Source organism: Kwoniella botswanensis, chromosome 1 (genome assembly GCF_036426115.1).
Source record: "Kwoniella botswanensis chromosome 1, complete sequence".
NCBI lineage: Eukaryota > Fungi > Basidiomycota > Tremellomycetes > Tremellales > Cryptococcaceae > Kwoniella > Kwoniella botswanensis.
The window spans coordinates 8,014,976-8,042,132 of NC_088599.1; the positions used below are offsets into that span (position 1 = coordinate 8,014,976).

The 27,157-nt window shown below is 42.9% G+C and overlaps 8 protein-coding genes across 8 annotated transcripts; 5 read left to right on the forward strand and 3 right to left on the reverse strand.

Annotated features, from left to right (window-relative positions):
- Positions 1-293: 293 nt before the first annotated feature.
- Positions 294-2,304, forward strand: L199_003024 (NADH-ubiquinone oxidoreductase 49 kDa subunit; the record flags this gene model as incomplete). Its single annotated transcript, XM_064888761.1, has 8 exons — positions 294-436; positions 559-635; positions 719-786; positions 860-980; positions 1,051-1,183; positions 1,299-1,640; positions 1,738-1,978; positions 2,062-2,304. The coding sequence occupies 8 exons, from the start codon at positions 294-296 to the stop codon at positions 2,302-2,304; spliced, it is 1,368 nt and encodes a 455-aa protein (XP_064744833.1).
- A 217-nt stretch (positions 2,305-2,521) lies between these two features.
- Positions 2,522-5,814, reverse strand: L199_003025 (uncharacterized protein; the record flags this gene model as incomplete). Its single annotated transcript, XM_064888762.1, has 21 exons — positions 2,522-2,651; positions 2,745-3,002; positions 3,113-3,160; positions 3,218-3,244; positions 3,304-3,498; positions 3,569-3,651; positions 3,710-3,740; positions 3,791-3,817; positions 3,880-3,914; positions 3,969-3,995; positions 4,068-4,238; positions 4,309-4,344; positions 4,408-4,427; positions 4,496-4,581; positions 4,641-4,662; positions 4,744-4,957; positions 5,069-5,303; positions 5,388-5,544; positions 5,610-5,622; positions 5,685-5,738; positions 5,800-5,814. The coding sequence occupies 21 exons, from the start codon at positions 5,812-5,814 to the stop codon at positions 2,522-2,524; spliced, it is 1,884 nt and encodes a 627-aa protein (XP_064744834.1).
- Positions 5,815-6,266: 452 nt separating this feature from the next.
- L199_003026 (uncharacterized protein) lies at positions 6,267-8,143 on the forward strand (the record flags this gene model as incomplete). Its single annotated transcript, XM_064888763.1, has 5 exons — positions 6,267-6,596; positions 6,661-6,808; positions 6,865-6,900; positions 6,977-7,693; positions 7,875-8,143. The coding sequence occupies 5 exons, from the start codon at positions 6,267-6,269 to the stop codon at positions 8,141-8,143; spliced, it is 1,500 nt and encodes a 499-aa protein (XP_064744835.1).
- A 1,929-nt stretch (positions 8,144-10,072) lies between these two features.
- On the forward strand, positions 10,073-14,442 carry L199_003027 (uncharacterized protein; the record flags this gene model as incomplete). The annotated part of the gene is made up of 14 exons (XM_064888764.1): positions 10,073-10,106; positions 10,373-10,514; positions 10,606-10,775; positions 10,842-11,034; positions 11,096-11,204; positions 11,273-11,597; positions 11,658-11,872; positions 11,923-12,319; positions 12,379-12,711; positions 12,782-13,166; positions 13,228-13,390; positions 13,464-14,057; positions 14,146-14,275; positions 14,333-14,442. The coding sequence occupies 14 exons, from the start codon at positions 10,073-10,075 to the stop codon at positions 14,440-14,442; spliced, it is 3,300 nt and encodes a 1,099-aa protein (XP_064744836.1).
- A 703-nt stretch (positions 14,443-15,145) lies between these two features.
- L199_003028 (uncharacterized protein) lies at positions 15,146-16,624 on the forward strand (the record flags this gene model as incomplete). Its single annotated transcript, XM_064888765.1, has 4 exons — positions 15,146-15,477; positions 15,624-15,917; positions 16,144-16,244; positions 16,332-16,624. 4 exons carry the CDS (start codon positions 15,146-15,148, stop codon positions 16,622-16,624), a joined length of 1,020 nt encoding a protein of 339 aa, XP_064744837.1.
- Positions 16,625-16,992: 368 nt separating this feature from the next.
- L199_003029 (uncharacterized protein) lies at positions 16,993-19,666 on the reverse strand (the record flags this gene model as incomplete). Its single annotated transcript, XM_064888766.1, has 9 exons — positions 16,993-17,100; positions 17,180-17,505; positions 17,575-17,877; positions 17,966-18,197; positions 18,301-18,412; positions 18,492-18,557; positions 18,670-18,735; positions 18,809-19,239; positions 19,367-19,666. 9 exons carry the CDS (start codon positions 19,664-19,666, stop codon positions 16,993-16,995), a joined length of 1,944 nt encoding a protein of 647 aa, XP_064744838.1.
- Positions 19,667-20,172: 506 nt separating this feature from the next.
- L199_003030 (uncharacterized protein) lies at positions 20,173-21,998 on the reverse strand (the record flags this gene model as incomplete). Its single annotated transcript, XM_064888767.1, has 8 exons — positions 20,173-20,325; positions 20,443-20,514; positions 20,626-20,926; positions 21,006-21,235; positions 21,325-21,465; positions 21,567-21,627; positions 21,683-21,698; positions 21,776-21,998. The coding sequence occupies 8 exons, from the start codon at positions 21,996-21,998 to the stop codon at positions 20,173-20,175; spliced, it is 1,197 nt and encodes a 398-aa protein (XP_064744839.1).
- Positions 21,999-23,875: 1,877 nt separating this feature from the next.
- Positions 23,876-26,880, forward strand: L199_003031 (uncharacterized protein; the record flags this gene model as incomplete). The annotated part of the gene is made up of 9 exons (XM_064888768.1): positions 23,876-23,899; positions 24,134-24,677; positions 24,795-24,991; positions 25,058-25,786; positions 25,857-25,984; positions 26,047-26,148; positions 26,247-26,529; positions 26,585-26,776; positions 26,851-26,880. The coding sequence occupies 9 exons, from the start codon at positions 23,876-23,878 to the stop codon at positions 26,878-26,880; spliced, it is 2,229 nt and encodes a 742-aa protein (XP_064744840.1).
- Positions 26,881-27,157: the final 277 nt, after the last annotated feature.

The following is a 27,157-nucleotide window of genomic DNA, read 5'->3' on the forward strand; positions in this document are numbered from 1 at the left end:
TATGCATGCGGTTGATGTTGGTAGTAGTTGGGAGGTGCCACTCACGGAGTTTAGTCGGTTGTGTATGTCAATCTCCATATCTATGATTGGTCCCAAGCCAAGTGCCACTCTCACTCTACCGTTCCATCCACTCTGACCCACGATCTCATCCTCTCGATATTTCGATAATTCAACCATTCCAGATCTCTGGTCACAAAACGTAGCATAGCTGCACAGTCAGCCTCAACACCTTGTACACATCATCTTTGACTGTATCTATACCTCTCTACCTACACGGAACACATACATCCAAGATGATCAGAAATCTACGACCCCTCCTTCGAAATGCACCTTCATCATCCAAACCCGCTTTCCGAGCGATCTCATCCACAGCACTCAAATCGATGGCCTCGCCCGCGGTGGAACCTAGTCCATTAAGAGCCCATTCGGTGGAAGAGTGAGTTGCTCACTTCACTTCGACTTGGTGGATTTTGGGAATTACCCATTACCCACCGGAGAAAGATCGATCAGATCGGGTTGGGCTATCAATTGACATCTGGTGGTTCTGCTATTGTCTAGGTTACACGGTATGTCAGCTGAGGAGATCTTGAAAGAAGGTTCATCAAGGAAAGATGCCCAGATGAGACATTTCACCGGTACGTTTTGGAATATACATTGTTATGGCAACATACTATCGTATTTGAGGCTGATCGATCGGTTGGACCCAATCGTAAAATAGTCAACTTTGGTCCTCAACATCCTGCTGCTCACGGTGTGCTTCGATTGATCCTCGAGTTGAACGGAGAGGTGGGTTCAGACTCATCTCAATTTGTTTAAAGATTGATACTTAATTGGCGTACATGGTTTTGTCGGTTTATAGGAAATCCTCCGTGCCGATCCTCATATCGGTCTCTTACACAGAGGTACAGAAAAATTAATCGAATACAAGAATTATACTCAGGCTTTACCATATTTCGATCGATTAGATTATGTATCTATGAGTGGGGCGGAGTTCTTCACTTTGATTTATCAGTCCAGTGCTGACGTATCGTTGTGTGATATCTTATCTAGTGACCAACGAATTATGTTATACTCTGGCTGTTGAGAAATTGTTGAATATCGAAGTTCCAGAAAGAGCTAAATGGATCAGAACGTTATTTGGTGAAATCACTAGAGTCTTGAATCACTTGATGGCTGTGTTGACGTGAGTCGTATTACTCCATCGTCCCTAATCATCATCATTAGAGATCACTCATTGCCAAAGTCAATTTGTGATATCTGTCATACACGACATATGCTAATTGTTTTACCCTAATTAGCCACGCGATGGATGTTGGTGCACTCACACCATTCTTATGGGGTTTCGAAGAACGAGAGAAATTGATGGAATTCTACGAACGAGTTTCGGGTGCTCGAATGCATGCTGCCTATATCCGACCTGGTGGTGTGGCTTTCGATTTACCTCATGGAATGTTGGATGATATCTTCAAGTGGGCCACTCAGTTCTCAAGTAGAGTAGATGAGATCGAAGAGGTAGTTACAGGTAATAGAATTTGGAAAGGAAGAACGATCGGTATCGGTACGGTGACTGCTCAACAGGCTTTGGATTATTCTTTCTCGGGTGTCATGTTGAGAGGATCGGGTGTTCCATGGGATATTAGGTGAGTTGGGTCAACTCATCCCACATAGACCTTGTCGGTATCATCATGATGAGGTATCAGCTGACAGAGAATAAATTATATTATTCGATATTAACAGAAAAGTAGCTCCATACGATGCTTACGATAAAGTCGAATTCGATGTTCCAGTAGGAAAGAACGGTGATTGTTACGATAGATATCTCTGTAGGGTACAGGAGTTTAGAGAATCTTTGAGAATCATCGACCAATGTTTGAACAAGATGCCTACCGGTGTTGTCAAAGTGGATGATCATAAGATTGTTCCACCTCCTAGAGCGTCGATGAAAGAAAGTATGGAAGCTTTGATTCATCATTTCAAGGTGGGTCTTTCTTTCGATTACATCCCAAACCGGATCAAATCACTTGCCAAAGTTGAACTGAGCTAATATGATGTATTTTGCAGATCTACTCTGAAGGATACACCGTACCTCCAGGTGAAACTTACTCAGCAATCGAAGCTCCAAAAGGTGAAATGGGTGTTTACCTCGTGTCGGACGGTACGAACCGACCTTACAAATGCAAGATTCGTGCACCTGGTTTCGCACATTTACAAGGTTCAGATTTCATGATGAGACATCACTTCTTACCTGATGCTGTAGCTATTATAGGTACGATGGATCTGGTGTTTGGTGAAGTTGATCGATAAATTAGATAATTACCAAAGGATGGTTGGGTTGTTTGTACGATATTTTGATTCTGATTTAAGATGCATTTTCATATATATCATCATATATCATCATTTTCAACCGAGCAAGCAAAGTAAATGATTGTATATTGCAATTCAGTTTTGTGTATTATCCGATTCAATAACTCCTAGTACTCTCATTATGGTCACATTGACCTCTTTGCTTTATCTTACCGCTTTATTGCGCCTTGGACTGCGTACCATTGCCGTTTCCATTACTCTTCGCTAACAACTTTTCTAGATTGTCCAACTGTTTCTTCAAACTACTGATTTCTCTTTGTACTAATGCACCTTCAGTTATAGCAGTACTAGTATCATACGCAAACCCATCAGCAATGGTGTCTTACTTGCTTAACCTGCTTATGCCCATGTGGGCTGGAGGTTATACGTATATCACTTACTTTGGGAAACTTTTAACTAATTCATCAAATTTTACTTTACTTATCTCACCTTGAGAATCATCTTCTACTGTCGGATCGTTAATCTTCGGATCATCTTCATCATCAGGTGGTGGACCGGAGAAATACGCTCGAAGCCTTTGAGAACGCGAGTGAGATACTTGAGATTCGAACAATGCAATTATAGTTAAGGGGATGAAGAACAGCGTGGACATGACGTATCGATTTAAGTTTATGTACCATTGAGTAGGGAGAATCCATCTAATCATAACGAACAAGGATTAGTAACCAATCAATACCACCTCTTCCGTACTTAAGATCTAGGACGGCAATTCGTGAATTTTGCTGATCTCCGATCGTAGTGTACTCACTCAAGAGGAGCGATCAATACAGCCTCAATGAGATTGAATGGTGCGATACTGCATGATTCGGTCAGCTAAGGATAATGTCGCATCTCGCCAGACAGCTGTACTCACTAGACATAGGAATCAGGTGCCCGAATACTAAGCCACCTCAAATCAGCTACATCACTTCGTGTCAGACGTAGATATTTATCACTCACAGATCAATAGTTTTATGGGCAAAGAACACCAGATACTCATCCGTCTCATTATCCGTAACATCTTGATAGGCCGAACCGAACAAGGCGATGAGGACATTGACGAGAATGATGGTTGCTACAAAGTTCCATCCATAAAAGATTATCAGGCCGAAGGGATAACCAAATCGTTCAGTGGGAGAGTCGAAATCGGGTGAGCTGAGTAGTATGTCCAGTAAGATAAGATCAGTTGTCCGGATTGTCTCATTACCATGAACTGAATACTCACCCCAGTAATGCTTGGAGCAGATTGTTTACTACGATCGCTGCTCCTCCCGTTTCGCCGTCCGCTGCGTCGAGAGCGTACATAGACTACGAAGACAGTGTTTTAGCTATGCAGTCTGTGTCGGCGATAGGGAGGGTAACTTACCTGGACGAATCCGATGGCCATGATACCGAGCCTTTTGATCTTATCAGTATTGCAAGTGTCCCAGAAAGCCGTCTTACTTACAGGATGAAGAAGATTGTTGTTTCTCGACTATGTAACGGAGTATGTTAGCTCTGTTTCGTCTGAGACACGCTGTGATTAGCATCGCTCACAGCATTCGGGTGACGACGACTTGTAAAGACCCAACCTGACACTCATGTCAGCTTTGTTGACTAACCCAGAATATTGGGTTCATACTCACAGTCTTATAGCCATCGAACACGGTTAACTTGATATGCATCTCATCAGCTTGACCATTCTATGATCACGAGAGACCTCATCAAAGACAAACCGAACTTACCAACTTCATCCAGATCAACGGTGCTACACAAGCCAACACTTGGAAACTTCTAAAATGCAACAACGAAGCTTGTTCGTCTTTACTGCTATCTAAAGACAATCCCGCTACTCTCAATGCGAACGCTGAGAGAAGTAAGCCGTCTGTAAGGAAATTGACGACGGTCCAGAAGCCCTACGGAGATGTTCGAGGTTGTCAGTCGTACCAACATGACAATCAAAATCCTAAGGGCGACGCGACTCACGATCGTTGCTAAAGGCTTATTGGCAATTCTAATGATCTATGAAGTACGGCGTGATCAGCAATGGTTTGATCTGATTATGGGGAGAGATAAGCGACTCACTTTGAACATCTTGACGACCTCTATGAAGCAATGAGATTAGTCAATGACAGCAGTTTGGACATTTTTTAATGGGCCAAAGACGCCTCACCCTCGAGTAAAAAAGATACAGCCATGACATATAAGACTACTTCTGCCCAATCCCAGTTCCTGGCTGGATCGAGAGTATCGAGTGGACTGCAAGCGCGATCTCGTAAGCGTGGGACAAAGAGAGAATCTGCGGCTGCCATTCTTACCTTTGAACACTTTGAGAGTATACTATTTAAACACAAGCATTGTTCATCAATGACAACTCATGATCAGCTCATGAATCACCTACGAGAATGGAAGTGGACCTACCATATAAGAAGACGAACCAAATTATGATTCTGAAGAAACTTTGATATCTCGGTACACTCAATCTCTCAGGATTGAGATGATCCCAAAAACTATTCGATTCGGTCCTTTCATACGGGACGTAGTCGATATCCATATTTTCATTATTCCTTTGTACCCAGTCTCCCTTCCATAAGGAGTTGACTACATGTTGAGCTTCCGATGAGGAGAGGAAGATCTGTGATCAACCACTCAGTGATCAGCATAAGTAACACAAGGCAAAAGGAGTTGTAACTGATGTGGAGTACAATACATAATGCAGATAGGGAAACACCTTGTGATCACTCACTGTACAATGTTGGTCAATAGCGGTTTCCAAAGCACTAACAGGCGGAGAATCATCTCCATCGCCTTCCTTGTACCTATATCTAGTACTCATGACTGATTCCAATCTATCAACAGGCAAGTTATGGACGATCCTCCTTGCTAGGCATTCCGCTGCTGTCGCTCGACAGAGATTCTCATCGTAATCTGCTGGATTCGCATATGCCTCTTTCATGAATGTCGCTTTCGCTCTGAGCAGGCTGAAGGAATGATATCGTAAGTATTCAGACCAATCTTGTTCAATTGATACAGTCAGTATAGGTGGGAAAGGAAAACGGACTAACCAGAATGGAACGGATTCACCGAAATCACCACCTGCTTTTGCGAATGCTTCGATGACTTCGGGCGTGATGATACTACTTGTAGCATCTGAGATTTGGGAAAGTTCCACTTCGACGGGTAAGAGTTTGAGAATCAATGCTCGACATCGCTTGACCAGCTCTGCAACGAAACAACATTATCAATATCGATTGGTGATAGGTGATTTCAGGAGTATGATTACTGACTTGTCACTGAGTCCTACAGTTACGGTACAGATTCATCAGCTGTCTGAGCTCCTGTGCTCAATACGCTACACTCACTGGTTCTGGTACTATCGATCTGACACTGAGAATTGATCGTTGATCTTCGACGGCCTGCATGGTGGATCAGTTTTGGTCCGTTATCATAAAAGCAGACAGAGACAAAGATTCTCACAAGAGCATCACCCATCTTTTGAGGCTTGCTAGGATTGATTGGCTGTCCAAAGTAGTCGAAGTGAGGAGGAGTTGGTCAACTGACCAGTGTTTATCGTTGAGACTGGAATGTGTACAAATATGGATACATCTATTCTTTCTCACTTGACCAGAGTATTTTACCTTTACCTTGATGATGACGTCTGGACTGACCCTACCTGAAACGCAACGGCTCTTATCCCACTTGTAGACTCAGGCACGGATCGTCTGACGTAATGGGCAGATCCGTGCATCATCTATTTGTTAGTTGTACCTTGTTGAAAAGCTGTCCGGTTGATTGCGGAATGAGGATGGGAATGTATGTATACAAAGAGGAGAGAGATGTATGCTCATCAAAGCTGGAGTGGTACTTTCATCTCACATCTTCGTCCGACTAGTCCCTCATACATCCCTGTATATGCCACAGATCACTGATCACACTCACGCATCATGGGTCTTTTCGACAAACTCAAAGATCAATTCCAATCATCTTCCCCATCCTATGATTTCCACACTTCCACGCACCCTCTTCCTCTTGGACCCGACGCAGTATTTCGATACAGGTATCAAAGGGGGGTCAACCTCGGCTCATGGTTTACTCTAGAACGTTGGATCGCTTCTCATCCGTTTCGAAACGCCCACCAACCTGGACAGAGTGACTTCGATGTTGCCTCTGGACGAGATGCCAAGAAGGTTTTGGAGGAACATTGGGATACGTGGATGAATGAAGGTGATTGGAGGTGGATCAAGGAGAAGGGATTTAATTCTGTTAGGATACCAGTGAGCCAACACCAATCACTTTAGTATGAAGCGTCATATCTCGCTGACATACTATAACTTTTAGATTTCATACTATCATCTGTGTGGACCACTACCGGAAGTACTGAAAGGAACTGAATTCGAGCCATTCCACCATATCTTCGAAGGAGCTTGGGGAAGGATCAAACAGGCGATCGAAATGGCAGGATATCTCGGTTTGGGTGTTTTGATCGGTAAGCTAGTAGGTCACGGGACATTGGGTGTCACAAGCTTATACCTCTTCGTACAGATCTGCACGCAGCGGCAGGTGCACAAAATGCAGATGGTACGTCACCTATACATAAGACTAGTCTTAACCGAAGAAGTGGTGTCCAGCTTACGAAGGTTCCCCCCATATACAGCTCATTCCGGTCTATCAAATGGAAAAGTAGGATTTTGGGATAAACATTCCAATTTAGCATCTACATCACTCGCTCTTCGATTTTTAGCATCCGAATTATCCCGTATACCCCATGTAGTAGGACTGGAAGTGCTCAACGAACCAGCCAACAATTCCAAGCTTCAAGGATGGTATCGTACAATACTGGATGAAATTCGATCTATAGTTCCAGTGGATTTCCCACTGTATATATCGGACGCATGGGATACACAACATTACGCAAATTTCGTAGGGGGAAGAGACGATTTCGTAGTATTGGATCATCACCTATACAGATGTTTCACCGATCAAGACCGTCAAAAAGATGGTTATGCTCATGCTCACGATATACGATCGGGATTCAAGAACACTTTATCTGGACAGAGTGAAAGTGCAAAAGGGAATATAATCATTGGAGAGTGGTCTGCTTCATTAGACCCTCATAGTTTCCCACCTAATATACCAGATACTGAGAAAGATGCTCATCGAAGAGAATTTGTTAAAGCCCAGTTGGAGTTGTTCGAAGAGAAGACGGCGGGATACTGGTTCTGGACATATAAGAAACAGGACGGATGGGATGCAGGTTGGTCAGCTAAAGATGCGGCCAGAGCTGAGATCTTACCTCAGTGGATCGGGGGGAAAAGGTTTAAAGGTGATCCGCCGGTCGGTGTAAAAGATAGTGAGATGAAAAGTGCTTATGGTGAGTTGATTTTATGATTTACTTTGACCTTTTACATTGTACCCATTAGATTGGGTATGTTTCCATCGAAATTCCCTTTTTCCTCATTTACCTGCTTATCATGTCCCACCAAACATGCTTTTCTCCATTTTAGGCACATAATGATCCTTGGACTCCAGCTGACTAGTTACCGCTACTATAGACGCCCATACATCCTATTGGGCCTCTCACGGCGGTTCACCCGACCCAACAGTCTTCGCACCAGGTTTCTCCCAAGGATGGGACGATTCCCTCACCTTCCTTTCCCACCCATCCGGACCAAGTCGATTGGGATTCACAGATCAATGGATGAAGAGTAGGAAAATCGAATTTGAAAATTATACGAATAAGAAATTGGGTAAAGCTACTTGGGAATGGGAACATGGTTTTAGACAAGGTGTAGAAGCGAGTTTGAGGATTTGTACTTATTGATGATGTTGGGTTAGACTAAAGTAAAAAGGTTATTTTGGAAAATCGAAAGATATGATGCGGATGGAAGAGTTAATTAAAGGATAATGGACAATTCAAAACGAAAAATTACTTGTATATATTTCAATTAGTGGAGATTCACGATGATAAATAGAAGTGCGATGTAATGACTTTCAATGGTAATTATTGCATTCACGAGTTTGACATGTATATTTGATACTACCATAGCTATATGTCCTTGCCTCTTCAATCGACCTGATCCACAGCAAAAGCAAGAATGAAGCCGAAATCCATGAGACGAAGTGGGGTTTAATCTTTCCCCATATTTGAGAGCGCTCGTTGTGGATACAAAGAAAACGAGAACCTTTCAGTGATGGGGAGTGTGTGATAGAAAAAAGATGTTATAATGTAATTATGTATTGGTGTCAATCGTATTTAGCATTGCTATCTGGTTTCAGTGCATCGCCTATGATTGAGCTAAAAATTGGAATGCATCGAAACTAAGAGAATAGGAAACTTCATATCTTGTCAGCTCTAAATCCGATATCTGAATAGTTCAATACAAGATAAAGAAGATAGGTAGGTAGATAGATCAGATACCGTTGTAAAATGTTTACGCGCATGTTTCTTTCGAAATAGCACAGTGTGAATACGATTAGGAAAGTTTTTTTCATCATAAATGGGGTGTAGTAAGGATGGGATGGGATGAGGATGGATAGATAGATAAGATGGTTAAATTTGAATGGTATTAGAACTCACATGATATCGTAAATAATGACCAAATTTATCAAGACACTAGGAAATTTCTGCTAAAGCGTCAAAAGCATCAAATCGGTCAATTGTAACCACAATTTGACTGAATAACAACACCCATCATAGCAACCTTTCCAATTCGATCAAAACGATCAGAATCAGCTCCCTTCGGTTCACACCTCAAACGAGATGTGGGTTGAAAGAATAAGGTAATGATTATTCCACGGGTTGACTCATACAACGACCAATAACGCTGCCTGGTAGAGCAGGTGAAAGAACCGTTATTCCTATATTTTCAATCAATCACCACCTTTTCCTGTAAAAAGGAGCGAGAGGAAATAGGAGATATTCTTTCTGGAAGTGGATCTAAGAACCGCGGGTTTGGGTGGGAGGGTGAGCGATGGGGAATCAGGATGGTAGACGAGCGAGAGGTGTTTGATGTGGGATATGATACTGCATGTTGATAAGATCATGAATATGAATATGAATATTGATATGGGATGAAGAAGATGGAAAGAAAGAAGAAGTAAAATAAATCAAGACGAGCTAAAATTTATACCACAACGCATACCCGAGTGCGGTATTGCAATTTGGTGTAACTGCGAGTCCCTAGTGCCACAGTGACAAATACCGGGTATCTCCGCTTAGCATGTGTATCAGTTAATCTCATACACCGTTCACCGCTGACGACGATTCCAACTTGGCTTTGGTCGACTGTGGATGGCAACATGGGTGATGGCCGAATATAGACCAAGATACAGAGAGTCACGTCGCATCACCATACCATATCATATCATTCACCATTATCACTTCATAACACCACCATCGCATATACCCAGCAGTACACGTAGTGCTTGCCTATCACAGACCCGACCCCCATCAAATTGACACCGACACCATTGGGCAAGAAAGACCAACTTAGTCATCCATTCACCTCATCACACCTCCTACCTCCGCTTAAACGTTTGCCGCATATAAAGCTGTGTCATCATGGTCAGTCCATCTACCAGTATTGTACAACCCACCGCACCCATCTAGTCCACTTCCGAAGACCTATGTCACTCTGTTCCCAGAGTTGGATCAAGCAATAGAAAGCTGATAATCCCTTGTCATTCCAAAAAACAGCAGCAACAGAACGACGTCACAGATATCATCATTGATGAGAATGGCCCGGCACCGATGGAGGTAGAGGATCTACCGAATGTACATGATTGTGAGTTGGGATTATCATCTCATAGAATAATTCTGTCTAGTTGTCGGGTTGGACTGCGCGAAAGATGAATATGTCGAAGGGCCATTACGGCAATTGCAAGATAATTGATGTTAGACTCCATATTGCTTCTGTCATTCAACCTATAACATATCTTTTTTCATCAAAGCCGGTCTTTTGCTATCATGACATAACCCATTCCAGACGCGATCCAAACGCTATAACGGCCTTTTCTATTCCATGCTGATCATACTCTTGAACACCCACAGTCGAGGCCTACGCGGCAAAGGCGATGCCGGATCTGGGACTGGAGATCGAGGATTTCCAAGCTCAGACATGGCGTATTGAACATTGGAGTCAACAGGCAAAGAGGATAGTCGGTCCAGAGTTTAGCTGTGGTGGTCATAAGTGGTGAGTTACGATGGTTTCCAACACACATATCATCTACGTCACCAAATAACAGTTCAGGTTCCATGCTAATCGTCGGTTGGGTTCGGCACAGGCGAATCTTACTGTTCCCGCAGGGAAATGCAAATGGACAACCGAATGATATGGTATCTGTATATCTGGATTATGCAAATCCCAAAACAGCACCTGAAGGTTGGCATGCATGTGCTCAATTCTGTTTGGCAATTTCAAATCCTTGGGATCCTACTATCCAAACTTCGAGTCGTAAGTCGCAAGATCTTGCTTCAATATATTTGAGACACTGCTAATGACCATCACTTTGACCATTAGATGCTCACCATCGATTCGTTGCTGAGGAATGTGATTGGGGTTTCACACGTTTTGTTGATTTGAGGAAGTTGTACACCGCCGATACAGCAAATGGCAAAACGCGGCCGACGATCGAAAATGACGAAGTGGAAATCACAGCTTTTGTCAGAGTATTGAAAGATCCAACGGGTGTATTATGGCATAACTTTGTCAAGTGAGTTTGACCTTGTCTGAATATCCAGCCAAGCCATGAAAACTGACTCGAGATGATTTAGTTATGATTCGAAGAAGGAGACTGGACATGTGGGATTGAAGAATCAAGGTGCTACTTGTTATATGAACTCTTTGTTACAATCCCTCTTCTGTACGAATTACTTCCGAAAGGTGAGTTGACTTTGATATCACCATGTGTGATAATACCATAGCTGATGGAATGGTTTCATTCTTCTTAGGCTGTGTACCAAATACCGACTGAAGGAGATATACCTTCAGAATCCCTGGCTCTAGCTCTTCAGAGAGTATTCTACCACCTCCAAACATCGAATCAACCAGTTGGCACAACAGAGTTAACAAAATCCTTTGGTTGGAAATCACTGGATTCATTCATGCAGCATGACGTACAGGAGTTTTCTCGAATCTTACAGGATAAATTGGAAATCAAGATGAAAGGTACTCCGGCGGAAGGTGCTATACCCAGGTTGTTCAAGGGATCAATGAAGAATTATATCAAATGTATTGATGTGGATTATGAGAGTTCGGTCATTGAAGAATTCTACGGTGAGCTGGACAGTATCCGTCTTCTAGTATCCGGCTGACTAACGGTGATGTCTGGTGTAGATATACAATTAACAATCAAGGGCATCAAAAACCTCCGAGATTCTTTCCGCGAATACGTATCTGTAGAAACATTAGATGGTGATAACAAGTATATGGCCGAAGGACATGGTTTGCAAGCTGCCAAGAAAGGTGTTATATTCAAGGCGCTTCCTCCCGTACTGCACATGCAGTTGAGACGATTCGAGTATGATATAGAAAAGGATGCTTTGGTCAAGGTGAGCTGATTCATCGTTCAGGTGTAAGTTAGCTGACACTGTCATGGTAGATCAACGATCGACATGAGTTCCCCTTTGAGATCGATCTCGCAGAATTCCTCGAAGAAGGTGCCGATCGATCCCAATCACATGTTTATAAATTGCACGGTGTACTTGTTCACTCGGGTGACTTACACGGTGGTCATTACTTTGCGCTCATCAAACCTGAAAAGGATGGTAGATGGTTCAAATTTGATGATGATCGGGTAACGCCAGTGACGGATAAGGAGGTTTTGGAGGATAATTACGGTGGTGATATGCTGAATGGCTTGATCCCGCCTCACCAACGAACACAAGCTAGGACGCTCAAAAAATTCACAAATGCTTATATGTTGGTGTATATCCGAGAAACTGAATTGGACACTGTTTTGGCTCCTTTCACCGAGGCTGATACCCCTCCTCATCTGAGTGAGTTGTTTGCATCTTATATGGGTTTACAAATGACTAACAAAGTTCATCTGCTATAGAGGCCCGACTGGACGCTGAAAGAGAGCAACTCGAAGCCAAGCGACGTGAGAAGGATGAGCAACATCTTTACCTCACCGCCAAAGTCATCACCGACGAGATCTTCTCCAGACATCAAGGATTCGACCTCGCTTCATTCGACGACAAGAACCTTCCTGCCACTGAACTTCCCACATTCCGAGTACTCAAGACTGAAACGTTCTACACTTTCAAGCAGAGAATAGCGCATTACTTCAAAATCTCAGAGAGGGATTTCAGGCTTTGGGTGTTAGTGAATAGGCAGAACAAGACTGTTAGACCGGATGTACCAATCCATGATTCTGAAAATTCGCAGAGTAAGTTAGCTAACTGGCTCTCGACTATGCGAGTAGAATGACAAGCTAATCGTCTAGAATGGTATTTCAGCGATGGACCATATCAGAAATAGTATGGCCGCTCGTGCATCTGACCTTCGATTATACCTCGATTACAACCCCGATCACGCCAAATTCAACGCTATCCATGCTGATCCAAACAACGCACCTATTATGATCTTCTTGAAATGGTTTGACTGTTCAAGACAGACCTTGTTAGGTCAAGGTAAAGTCTTCGTCAACAAGAATAACAAAGTCAGTGATCTGCTGGGTGTTATACAAGAAAAGATGGGCTGGCCAAGTTCGACGCCTATCAAACTCTACGAGGAGATCAAAGCTGGTATGATCGAGGGAATGAAGATGAAGCAGACCTATCAACAGAATGAGATTCAAGATGGTGATATCATATGTTATCAGGTCGACATGACTGATAAAGAGTGAGTTACAGCATACAGCATGAAGGATGTGGTATCTGACTGAGTCTGTTCTGTTTCGCAGAGTTGCGGATCTCGAAGCCCAATCTTTGTACTCGACTGTTCCCCAATTCTACGACTTCCTCCAAAATCGGGTGCTGGTTCAGTTCAAATCGAGGTATGAGGATACTACGGGCAAAGCACCTGATTTCGATTTAATGTTGAGTAAGAAGATGACATATGATATTGTGAGTAAAGACCTAGATCAACGCAATGCGACAGAGATGATGGATACTGATCCTTAAATATTACACGACATAGATGGCTCACCGAGTCGGCGATTACCTGAAACATGATCCTCTCAAACTTCGATTCACCTCATCAAATCCTCAATCCGGTACACCCAAAGCGATCATCAAACGATCACTGAATCAGAGTGTCGCAGATATCACTCAAACGAACTATTACAGTCAACATCCGAACGTTATCATCTACTATGAATTATTAGACATAAGTATTATAGAATTGGAAACTAAGAAATCATTGAAAGTAGTATGGACAGGAAGACATAACAAGGAAGAAGCTACACATTCATTCTTATTACCTAAAACATCGACTTTTGCGGATGTCGCTGAACACTTGTCAAAAGCGGTCAAGATTCAGCCTGGAGGAAGTGGGAAAATCCGTATATTTGATATATCCCAATCTGGACGATCACAACGGGAATACACCAGCGCCGAAATGATTGGCAACTTGACTGAACCTGCCGAGTTATATGCTGAAGAAATCCCATTAGAGGAATTGGAAGTGAACCAGAATGCCCTGTCGGATGGTAAGAAGGTGGTGAATCTTTTCCACTACGCGAGAGACCCGTCTAGGATACATGGTGTACCGTGCAAATTCGTTTTGAAAGAGGTGAGTGTGGTGTCTTTGCGTACTATCATTAGGAATTGCATGAACAACTTAGCGACGAAATCGCTGATGTCCCCTTCTATCACCCCAGGGCGAGCCATTCTCAGAGACCAAAGTGAGATTACAAGAACGTATCGGCGTATCAGATAAGGATTTCGCAAAATACAAGTTCTCCTTGGTGACTTCGACGGTATTCAAACAACCCTCTGTAGTGGAAGATAGTGAGTACTGTCTGTCCTCAATCGAAAAACATAGCTGCAAGGCTGACTTGTACCTAGACGACGTGCTATACGATCACAAGTGGGCTGCGGACGATGCGTTGGGATTGGATCACATTGACAAGAGACCTAACAAAGTGAATGCTGAGCGAGGTATCGTGATGCGATAGGAAGGTGTTCTCGCCAAGTGAAGCTGAGGCGAGTCAAGTCAGTTCAAAGAGATCAGAGAATCCGTTTCAGGTTAAAAGTGATAGGTTCGTTCATATATGTATATGAGTATGGTTGAATCTTAAGTCCATAACTCAACGCATATATTATATAAACAGATATCTGGGAGGATTTGTTGTGATATGTTTTTTTTATTTCCTTTCTCTTAACATACAGTCAGTACAGATATCTAAAGAATGTAGTAGTGTTTGACCCTCCTCTGTTATACACTCGTTCATGATGAGTGAACAAGTGGATGCATGTAAAGTGCATAGATAGGATGGTGTGTGCACTGTACTTTTGCGGCAATAGCAGGTGTCTACAGGTATAGGTATACGTGGCTGTTGCTAGTATGAACCGGATTAAGTTAGAGTTACCGTAAAAAGTACCTTTTAAGTAGATCATCTGATACAGAGCCAATGACCGCACACCGAAGAAACACAAAAGTCATGTTCATGTTTGGTATTTTCGTGTTCAACATTGCCATATCGACCGAAGGCTATACACCAACCTTGCCAACATCAACATCAATAACATCGCTTGTGGTATCATATATAACCATTATCAGTACCAATAGCCAAACATAGGACAAACAAACTCGATTAATTTGATATACACATCGGACGACTGGTCATACCTAGATCAAACTGATCGCTACGACACAAGATGAAACTCCCTTACAATCGACCATGGCTCTTTGAAATATCAGATCATCCTTCGTGTCCTGAACCTATCAGAGTGGGTGTACAGAAGATGTTAACTTCCTTATGGTTACATCGTGTATTCCCTTTCCAGGCTCAGGCGCCGTACGAATTGGCAGCGAATGTATTGGAGAGGGTTATAAATGAGATCGAACAAGAGGACAACGATAATGGGCAGAATACAATAACGATAAATGGAATTGGAAATGGACAAGGGGATAAGAAAGATACGTTAAAGGTGGTAGATTTCTGTTCGGGCGCTGGAGGACCTATCAAGAAGATTGAGAAGAGGATCAAGTGAGTTATCTAAAAGAACCTTCATTGTTATCTAATTTATTCGCTCTTCTGATCAACCCAACATATATTCGGACTTTTCAATCATCATCTCCATGTCCATATCCTCTCTCTCATCGATCTCAGCTAACCAGAGACCATCTAAATAGTAAAAATCGTAAATACCCCATCCCATTCCTCCTATCCGACTTGAACCCACCACTAGACCAATGGAAGAAAATATACGGTCCTCCGACAACCTCTTCAAGCCAGAGGCAAAAACAGAAGACGATATCTTATATCCCATATCCAGTTGACGCTACGGCTACGTCGAGCGGTAGCAATATGGGAGGAGTATTAGATGAAAAGCATCTGAGAACGTTTTTTCTCAGTTTTCATCATTTCAATGAAGAGCTCGCGAGGGGCGTGTTGGTAGATGCTATGAGGGGATCAGAGGGGATTTGGTAAGTTGTTGGTTTTTTTCTTATGGTGTACTGGGTAGGAACGAAATAGGGACATTGTCGTTACGATGAGTGAGGAAAATCTGAAAGAAAGATCTTTAGAATGGGATTGATCAGGAATCATGATGACTCCCAAAGGGCAAGATACTACAGAAAATATTGTTAGATCAAAATATCATATAGCGATATAGGCTAACTGGACTTTTTTTATTTGGAATCGTTTTTACAGTATATTCGAATTGCAGCAATGTAATTTCAGGAGTCTATTTATGATAGTCATGTTAGGCCCCTTATCCTGGTTATTGACACCATTCACTAGACCTACACTAGGTGAGCTATCAATCCCTCTTAATTCCACTGACTGTGGGTCATGTGGGCAGATAGCTAACTACCTGATTGCCATTGCGATGGATTTAGCAATCCTATTCTTCACATACATCATCCCCTTAATCCCATTAACACTCATATTCGACGGTTTCATATCCGTCTATCGAACTCGATCGATCTCACATATATTACGACTTACCAACCTAGCAAGTCTGACGATACAATTGGAGAATCAAGATGATGCCTCCAAAGAGGATTACGAGTGGGATTGGGAGTTTGGGAGGGTCAGACATACGTGGCCTTGGGGTTATATGATTTATTTTGTGGGTAGGAAAAAGAGATATTCGTATGACGAGGAGGAAGAGGAGTTTGAACAGGAGTAGAATCGTTCAATTAGTTTCACTTGTCTTATCGAGTGGGGTTGGCGATGAAGATCGAGCACAAGCATAGTCATAACATCATCATATCATCATTCATCATCTCGGAACTTGCGGGAAAGGAATCGGAAATGCATCATTCTATATCTGTATGTCAACAACAACACTGTAGAATATTGTAATTTTATCATATATCTATATAACAAATGCATTCATAAGTCTTCTTCATCAATTATCGTTATCTACGATGTTCTATATACACTACTTTACACCACAAAAACTCGAAACTATGAGGATATTCTATGCCGCAAATAGACCAGTATTGACAAGGTGTATATTGTAAAACAAAATCGATTGTCCCAGTGTCTGTTATATCAAATCTCATCCTTCTCCAATTTCACTTTCTCTTCTTTTTGCGTATGGCCTACTTCCTCATTTTGGTTGAACTGGATTATATCAATTTCCCAATCCAATATCTCTTGCTATGGACACCAGACTCGCATCAGTCCAGTACATCTCTCATCCAACTCAAAACAAAACAAGAGTGATCGACACACTCACCTTCTGCCATAATCCACCACATGCACCTGATATCCCAAGGTACCACTTATCCTCTTCACTCCCCTGAGGTCGTTCAGATAGATTCACATTTACAACTTCCAATACATCTCCATCGGGAGTGTGTAGATACCCTCTTACTCTCCTTGTTTGCTCGTGAGAGCTGTAGATAATTTCCAACTCGTATGTTCTCCCATCGGACAGAAAGGGTATACTACCTGGTTTGGTACATCCTAGAGAATACTTATGATGGGCTTTAGGAGGAGAATGAATGGATATGTGAGGTGTGGGAGGATCATTGGCGTGATCCTGAGTACGATAAGTATCGACTAATCACCCGAGTGATCGTGATCAGGATCAGCTTAGAGTTAATATGGGATGTAAAGAGTCGGACGTACTTTCAATTGCGAAATCACCTTCTAAGCCCAGCCCATCATAACCCATTCCATAACCTCCTAATCCTACTGATTGAGGCAAATGCGATACGAATATCAAAGCTATCCCATCTGCCTCTCCACTACCATCAGAAGTCAACTTGAATCTGACTTTTGATCTGAATCCTGCATTCTGGTTGATGGGATTAGGGTTGAAAATCATAGATGTCTGGGAAGGTCCATCTGTCAATAGGATGCTTGAGCTGTTGAGTCGAGTATCACCAAATTGCTTCAGTTGATCGTTTGGAAGAGATAGAGATTTGATGACTAGGATGTTACAATCAATATACTCAGCTACTAGCTGCTGACTAAGGTGAGAGGATGATTGGCGATTTAATTAAGACCCTTTACTCACCCATATATTTAGGTATTTCAACATGCTTATTACCCAATCCCAATTCATCCCTCATCGCCCTCCAATCCTCAGGTCCACTGATCCTACCACCCAGCTCCATCCTTTCACTCTCGGCCAATCGACCTCGCTCATCCGCCATCCAGAGGGATTGGAGATTATCCATCGCTTCCAATCTTATTCTTTCGCTGTGGGCTAGTCGCAGGCGGAGTGAGACAGTGTGGGCGTTCAGGGCCTAGAATTATTGAGAGGTCGACTCCATCAGTTATACATTATCTTCATTAAGCTGGAAGAGATGAGCAGGTTGAGGTATCTTGGGGAGTAAGGATCACACTCACACTCCTCAGATCCAGCTCTTTCCACCCTTTTGCCCTTCTCCTACCTTTACAACTTTCCCAATCATCCACATATGCTCGAGTGACGTCTTCAGCACCGTAGGGTCCGAATGCTCTATTATTGTTATAATCCGACACAAACGTTAGTACTACTACACTTTGAGGTTCGGGAATTAACAGATAGATAGACGTACAAGCAGAAAGCTTGTTTCTTGCCCCATCCTCTGGCATATAATAATGGTTTGTTGACAGCAGCTTCGCTAAGATAGCCAGATCACCATTCAAACATCAGCTTTGGACCTGCCTTGTGATGATTTCTTCTCGACATCTCAACGAGATTAGATTCGATATTGCTACGTAGTTTCTACTTACCACGAATCAACATGTACCCAATGCTGTAAAGTAGGGCTCCAATATTCGCACCATACATGATCTTCACTGTCCTCATAGAGTCAGTATATTCCAAGGTCAAACGTTCGGTTACGATAACACGAAAAGCCCTTCGACATACCTATTCCAGATATACCTACTTTCTATGCCCTTGACTCTCAAAAAACAATAAAACATCTGAGCCCATTCACCACACCTTCCTTCTCTGCTCCTCATTAAAGCTTTGATCTTCCCATATCTACAGAATCGTCTTACTTCTCCACATCCTGGCCGGATACATTTATGCAGTTCTACTCTACCTGCTCCATCTGCTCTTTCTTGAGGTGTAGGTTCAGCCATACCTTCCGCTGAAGTTGGGCTGCTACACTTTGGACAGAGGATGGGATCTACCCATTTCATATAATCGTTCTTGAACCATTGAGCTAGAGCTAGGATTTCGGCATCGACTTGACCGAAAGGTCTGAATGGAGGTGAAGATAGGAGGGATTGAACGGCAGTGGTGAGGTCGGGAAGGAGAGTTCGGAGTTCATATATTGTTGTATTTATGTGGGGCTACAAACGAGTTCAGAACGATTGTCAGTCATTTTGCATTTCTACTCGTAGAAGTACTTCTCGATGGAATGGAAGTAATCACTTTATATATTCATTGGTCTGGGAGAGGATGGTACTAATCACTCACATCATTCTCCAATTTTAGACTATGCACTTTCAACCCTTCCAACGTTCTCTCCAAATGATCATTTGGTATTCGCCTGTTACTCCTAAATTGACGTTCGATATCGATCCTATAGGTACTATAGAGGATTGTCCAAAGTGAGATCAACCGCCGTACGTCCCTAGGTGAAGGTGCGTAGAATGAAGGTATCCTTGCATAATGACCTGTAGAGAGAGAGGTGGATATGTAGTTGATTAGATGTTGGTGGAAAGTCAGGTCCCGTGAGTAGGTGGGGTTGAGATTTGGGAATGATGATGATGACATTGTTGATTTAGTCCGATGTACTTGGACCGATGTAAGAATGCGGATGGCTGAGAAGATGACTGTATCATGGGATGTGTTCGATTTGACTGCCAAAGAGGGGACTTGTGTCCAGTCATTGGACGACAGGATTGGGTAACATCCTCCAAACAAAGGAGGAAAGGAGGAAATGAGTCGTGTTTCGTGTTATTTCTGATCGCTCGATGACGTTCTTTCGCGAAATGAAAATAGCCGAGATAACTGGTAACTAACCTGGAGGAATGTCACGCAGCTTTCAAGATTATGTTCTTATACTTATCGAGAGACATGCTCCGTTGTCGATCGAATAGGCAACACGATGCTGTCGTTGCGTATCAAGTAATGACCCTAGCAATATGGTTATGTGCATGCGACAAGATAATCTACAAATACCGTGATATACCAAGACCTCAGATCCCTGACGGTCATAATTCATGATTGTCTATCGTCTACTATGCTCATTTTCTATCAGCTGTTTCGATCACATTATATCACAGGGCAGACAGGTATATACGCACTAATTCACCATACTTCCTCTTTACATTGGTGGTAGAAGGTTCCAACCCTAGATATTCACATGAGAACACACGTAATATCCTGTTCCACCGTCTCAAGGCTGGTAACGATAATGCTGATGCGTCGTCCTAAAAGTAGGACACAACAGGGATGAGTCAGATTAGCTTCATAAAAGATGAATGCGCGTTCAACAATCGTGGATGACTATGGAATAGTCTGGTGTGGTATAATAGCTATGAACTTACCGCTAACGTGTGCCATACTTTGGGGAACGGATTTGAGATCACATGGAATATGCTGACTCCTCGATGTAAGAACTGAATGAGCATGGTAATTAGCACATTTTGTCAATTCACACCATATATCCAGGAGGAAGCAATGAACCAAGTTTGAACCACTCGTGAAGGAAGAAAGGCAAACTCGCTCACAGGCAAATGATCATCCCCTATCCCACCTCTCATCCTCATATCTCCAAACCATTCCTTTTCATTCTTTTCCACTTCTACCAAACCCTCATGCTGTAATCTTTCATCTGCGAATTTCATCTTTGAATGTAACCAATCGGTTTCTCTGAAATAGCTATATATCATCGAGTGTTTGTTGCCTAATAGATCTAGTAATACCAGATGATCGATTGTATTTAAAACTGAGGGTGGTGGAGATAATCTACGTTTATTCAAAGGATGAGAGGAAGGAAGATAAGTGGATTGCCAAAGTTCTGCTAGATGTCTAAAACCCAATCGACAACAATGAGCAAAGAGCGAACAGCGAACGATGTACAGTAAGCAATGTCTCGTGACCAACTTACCTAGCACCATAGATACTATCTGTCGATGTCCAATCCTTGAAAGCCTCTTCCCCATCAAACAGCACGATCTGTATAGTCGTCTCTGCTACTTCTTCCTCGTCGAAATCCTTCTTCAGGATCCCCTGACCAGACCGTATCCTTTCTTTTCGCTTTTCCAACAAAGGAGTAAGAAATTCTGCGAGGTCAAGTATCATAGCTACCGGAGCGGCCGAGTCGGTAGCTCCTATGAACTGTTCGAAGAATCAGCATGTCACGATGTACTGATCTGAGGGAAGTTGAGGGTGTATGTCAAACAAGTGTGAAGGGGGATCAAACTCACCTGATTAGCTGGGAAATCCGGAAACCATTTAGAATCGAAATGAGCAGCTAGGATGATTTTCCTTGGTGCCGAGGGGTCGAAGGTGTATATCAGATTGGTAAAATCTATATCACCTATTGGAGTCGTTCCGCGAAAAGGAGTCTAACGAAAACAATTTATCAGTATATGATAATTACTGAATGGGCTAAATACACAATGTGCGTGAAACAGTCTCCATGTATGTCAAATAAGACTTGACTTACCTTCTCTTCATGCCATCCTAATTTTGTGAACACCGATGAGATGTGATTCTGAACCAGCGTACTGAATCAATCACATCGTCAACTATCATGCTCGTATTACCCTCTTGTAGACTCACTTATTCTGTGATCCAGCTATGTATATTCCAATTGATCAGCACTTTCCATCAGACAGGTAGACGATGTATAGAACTACCTTGCTTACAACTCACACGCTCTGGGTATCAATAATTTCCCTAAATGACCTTCATCCACGCCATTCCACTGAGGTGGATCTGACTCTACCAACGTCCGTATATCCTCGTTTGATAATGTTTGAAAATCCCTTTTCTGATGTTTACTCTCTTCATCCTCTCGACGCGCTACTACCAGTAGGAGATATAAAAGGAGAGCGAGGAGTAAGAGGGGGAATGAAGGGGTTCGTAGACGGATCATTTTCTCATATCATCGCTTTGACTGATCTGTGTTCGTATCGTTATGCTTAGCGGACAGTGCAGGACTATATGATCCGGCTGACTGTCTGTACGATGTTCGGATCGATCTACTTTGTCGGTGAAAGACGATTGCGAAGTAGGGGAGACATATAACTTGGATGTAACGGGGAAAGTGGACGTGTCAAGTGGAGAGGTGATTTTCGAACTCAGGCTTGGCAGTTTACTCTACGAGCAGTACCTGATCCGAATACCTAGCTACTTTCTTTTGTACCGTACATGGTGACCGAATCGTACATAGATATACCTCGTCTTCAGCTAGCCAACGTATACTGATATCGTCCATACCAGCATAGTATAGCATAACATATCGAACAGGGAAGGAAGGTCAAATGCATATGTGAATTTATAACATTATATTCCCTCAATATAAGGATATGGGTATAGTATCCCCGCTCTTTCCCCTATCTATATGTTTATTCCATCCGACTCATCCTCGACACTACTGATCTACTCTTCGGAATCACCAGCTTGGATGTATTTCGCTCGGATGTCTTTCCATTGTTTCTGTGTGCACGGAAGAGCAACGATAGTCAGCAATCCGCTCTTTTCCATCAGGAGTCATTCCATATCTTCTGCAAGTCTTCACTCTGCACCATTATTCCCCTCATCTCAGTCTATTTGTTACTGCTTGAGATTCTGCGACCACATGATCCCCTTGACATCCGTTTGCTTTCCTTCTTAGACTATCATATCAACAAATCACTCACACCTCGGTTGTGGTAATCCCACCAAGCGGTCGTCGCCACATCGAACGAGATTTGGAAAGCGAAAGCCCCGACAAAACAGGTAGCTACGAAGGCTGAGTTTCTCTTGAAGAATGTTCGGTAGATGAGCTGTTGATAAGGAAGATGGATAGTATGTTCCGATCAAGGGGAGAGATTCAATGTGGGTGAAAAGGGAGATGAAATTGGTCAGCTTAATGTATCAACATGGTTATAAGAGGTCGATGGAAGATCCACGTACGTCGCTGACAGCCATTTTCTCTGAAGTCTTCTTGTAGGATTGAGGAGGGTATAGGGATGATGGGACTGATGATGAGATGTGTTTAACAAGAGGTGATGTTGTATTCCGAGTGCAAGTGAGCGGTCTGTATATTTGGGTGAGAAATGATTGGGTGTGGGATATAAGTGGGGGTGATAAACATGTTATGGGTTTGTGGGAATGAGGGAATGAGGGAACGAGGGGGTGCCACACTTGCAGTAACTCCCCTCTAAACACTCCTCACTCCTAGGATCCCAACGTAACCCATCCACCAAGACAAGACATCACCCTGCTACTACAGTACCAGCATCACTCAACTTGCAACTGACCATTCATTCATTCACTCACTCATACGCCATACACATACCCACATAGATATCATACGCTCACTGCCTGTCAACAAATCGGTCTCAAGGTGGTCAGAAGCGACGACAAGTGCATTGTATCATTGTATCGGTCGCAGTCAACACTTGGACATCGCGTCAGAGGTAACGGGGGCTAGGACCACTTTAGCATCAATCGCACACACATACACAACGCTTCACCTCAAATAACCAGAACCCCCATCTCCATCTCCCTATATCATATCACATAGCATAGAACAATATACAATCACCAAGGACTGCCACCTTCTCGGCATCATATCGAGACAAGTCAAGGTGAAGTAACAGAATCGATTAATAAAACACCTTTAAACGCATCTGCACGTCTCTCCCAATTACGCCCTTTGTCAACTTGTATTCAAGAGAGAATCAACAAAACACCTCAGACGATACAACGATCGACCTGACCAGGAGATCAAACGCGTAGATATAGAAAGATACCATAAATGCCAAGATGAAGGGGCTGAAGAAAGCTATGGTGAGCGACATCATTCATATATACATACGAATCCGAATGATCTGGGGGAAGGAAAGGGGAAATGGATGGAATTCATTCAAAGGCATAAATAAGAATATCGAGCATAATCTCACACGTTGACTTGGTTCAATTGAGCGGATCGTATTCACCCGTCATTTACACCATTCTACTTACATTGTTATGATCATTGGTTTCTGAGTCATGCTAATGCTCTGGTTTTGCTGTTCACCGCAGAATTTGTCCCGGACCAAATCCGGCGAGAAACAATCCAAATCACCTCAACCATCCACTATCGGTAAACCTCAACCTCCTGTACCTATCAACTCTCACTCCCCCGGTCCATCTTCTCCATCTTTACAATCTCCCGCTAGAGCTGGACCCGCTGGCGGAAATACAAATACGTATGGAGGTGAACAACAAAACATGCTACAAGGTGGAGGAGCACCTTTGACACCTAGAAGATCACCTGTATCAGATAAAACTTCTCCCGCACCTCCCCTAGTAGTCATATCAGGTGCACCTCAACAACCACCCGTCAACACTGAAATGCCACCTGATCCAATTCCCCATTCACCCCATGGTAGAGGATTCGGCTCACCAGAGAGATCACTCGGTCCGGATGGTCAACCGACACCTCCCAAAGCTGGTCCGCTGAACAGGTTGAGAGGCGGTCCAAAAGACACTATCCCTATCTCAGGTAAAACACCCAGAAAACAAAGAAGTAGTAGATTCTATGTGACGGAGAAAGTGGATATCGAGAAATTACCAAACTTTTCGGGTGAGTGTAGTATCTCAATCTCCATCAAGTTGTTCTTTCTCCACTTTGCCGTGCTCTCATGTATCACCATCTCATATACACCAACGAAATCTCGACTAATTTCTATGTAATCTTTAGATGTTCGCCCAGAGGAGAGAAACGAATTGTTCGTGCAGAAACTCCAACAATGTCGTGTCGTTTTCGACTTCAACGATGCGAGTAGCGAATTGAAGGGAAAGCAAGTCAAGGCTCAGACTTTACATGAGATGTTAGAATATATCACGACAAGTAGGGGGGTCATCACCGAGCAGATCTACCCCGAGGTGGTTGGTATGGTGAGTACAAAAGGTGCTATTTCACGTAGGGATCAGTATGGCTAATAGGATTCGTTATCTTGCTAGTTCGCCACCAATCTCTTCCGTTCGATTCCACCCCAAGTAAACCCCACTGGCGATGCGTTCGATCCAGAAGAAGATGAACCTGTCCTCGAACTCGCTTGGCCACACTTACAAATCGTTTATGAATTCTTCCTGCGATTCGTCGAAAGTCCAGATTTCAATACCAACGTCGGGAAGAAGTACATCGACCAATCATTCGTTCTGGCTTTACTGGAATTATTTGATTCTGAAGATCCTCGTGAGAGGGATTTTCTCAAAACTACTTTGCATAGGATCTATGGCAAGTTCCTCAACCTACGAGCGTTCATCAGACGATCGATCTCTCATGTTTTCTTCCAATTCGTCTATGAAACTGAGAGACATAATGGAATTGCGGAATTATTAGAAATCTTAGGATCGATCATTAATGGATTTGCACTACCTTTGAAAGAAGAACATAAAACCTTCTTAACTAGAGCTCTGATACCTCTTCATAAAGCCAAATCACTCGCCCTCTACCATCCACAATTGGCTTATTGCGTGGTACAGTTCTTAGAGAAAGACTCGACATTGACTGAAGAAGTAATTTTGGGCTTATTGAGATACTGGCCAAAGGTGAATTCACCAAAGGAAGTAATGTTCTTAAATGAGGTGGAAGAAATATTAGATGTGATTGAACAAACTGAATTTACGAAAGTAATGCAACCACTCTTCCATCAATTGGCAAGATGTATCAATTCACCTCATTTCCAGGTAAATGAAGTCTCCTAGGTTTTGCTTCGAGTTCATCGTGCTAATTGTGTTTGCTATGTTGGTGCCACAGGTCGCCGAAAGAGCTTTGTATTACTGGAATAACGAATACATAGTAAACCTGATGGGCGAACATATAACGATCATCTTACCTATAGTCTTCCCTGCTTTGTACCAAAATTCGAGATCCCATTGGAACAGGTGGGTCACCTTAAAGCATATAATCAAACCATGAGGCTAACCGAACAATGTTCGATGTATAGGACTATCCATGGAATGGTCTATAATGCTTTGAAGTTGTTCATGGAGATTAACAATGAGGTGTTTGAGGAGGTACAGAGTAATTATAAAGCTCAGAGAAAGGCGTTAGTACAAATTATCCTTTCTATGCCATCTACCCCATTGTCAAGGGGAATCTCCGATTCGACACTTGATTGTACTGATCATTGTACGCTTTACGTAGTGACGCGGAAAGAGCCATCGAGCGATATGACGAATGGGTCCGACTACGTGAACAAGCGATCGAAAACCATCGAGCATCGGGATCAACCCAACCTCTCCCTGCATCTTTGACCGAACCTTTACCTCCTCGTCCTGAACCATATGAGGACGAACCCATGACGGACGTATCGGTTGATATGACTGCCAACGGCTTTGATCCATCGGAGAGTTTCACGCTGGACAGATCGATTGGTGAGGAACATGTGCCATTGGCTGATCCAGGTGTAGATCGTGCACCTATGAGTGTAAGTTCTTTTTTTACACCAACATGCCTAATTTGGCTGATATATCGTGATGTAGCCCACATCACCCTTGGGACTGGGCATACAAGGTCAACAAGCGCAAGGTGGTCCACTCAGCCCATCACCGCTTGCTAATACCGGATTGGGCGGTGGTGCAGGTGCGGGCGCGGGCGCAGCTGGAGCAAATCAACCGCATATCAGAAGGAAATCGGTGTTACCTATGGATCCAGGAGTGATGAGGGATTTACAGGTGAGTAAAAGCATATGCAAAGAAGCGGAAATCGTAGAGTGGGGAGATACTGATCTGATTCATTGAATCTGTAGGCACATAAATCACTTGAAGGTCAGCAATAAACCTGTGAACCATCCATGAACCCACGCCATGTAAGAATCTAATGATGAAGAGAGATAGTATAGCAGGGGAGTAGCCTTTCTACGTGTTTTTCAATGTGTATATTTCTAGTCATATCTGATATTTTCCTTTCCTTTGCACATTTTATTTTCCTTTACTCCTTCTTTGTTAGTTGATGATACATACCCCTATAAAATGGCCTTCTCATTTTTTCTCTATATACCCCTACTTTCTTCCTTTTTCCAAACGTTATCAATCAATATGATATAGAAATGTAGC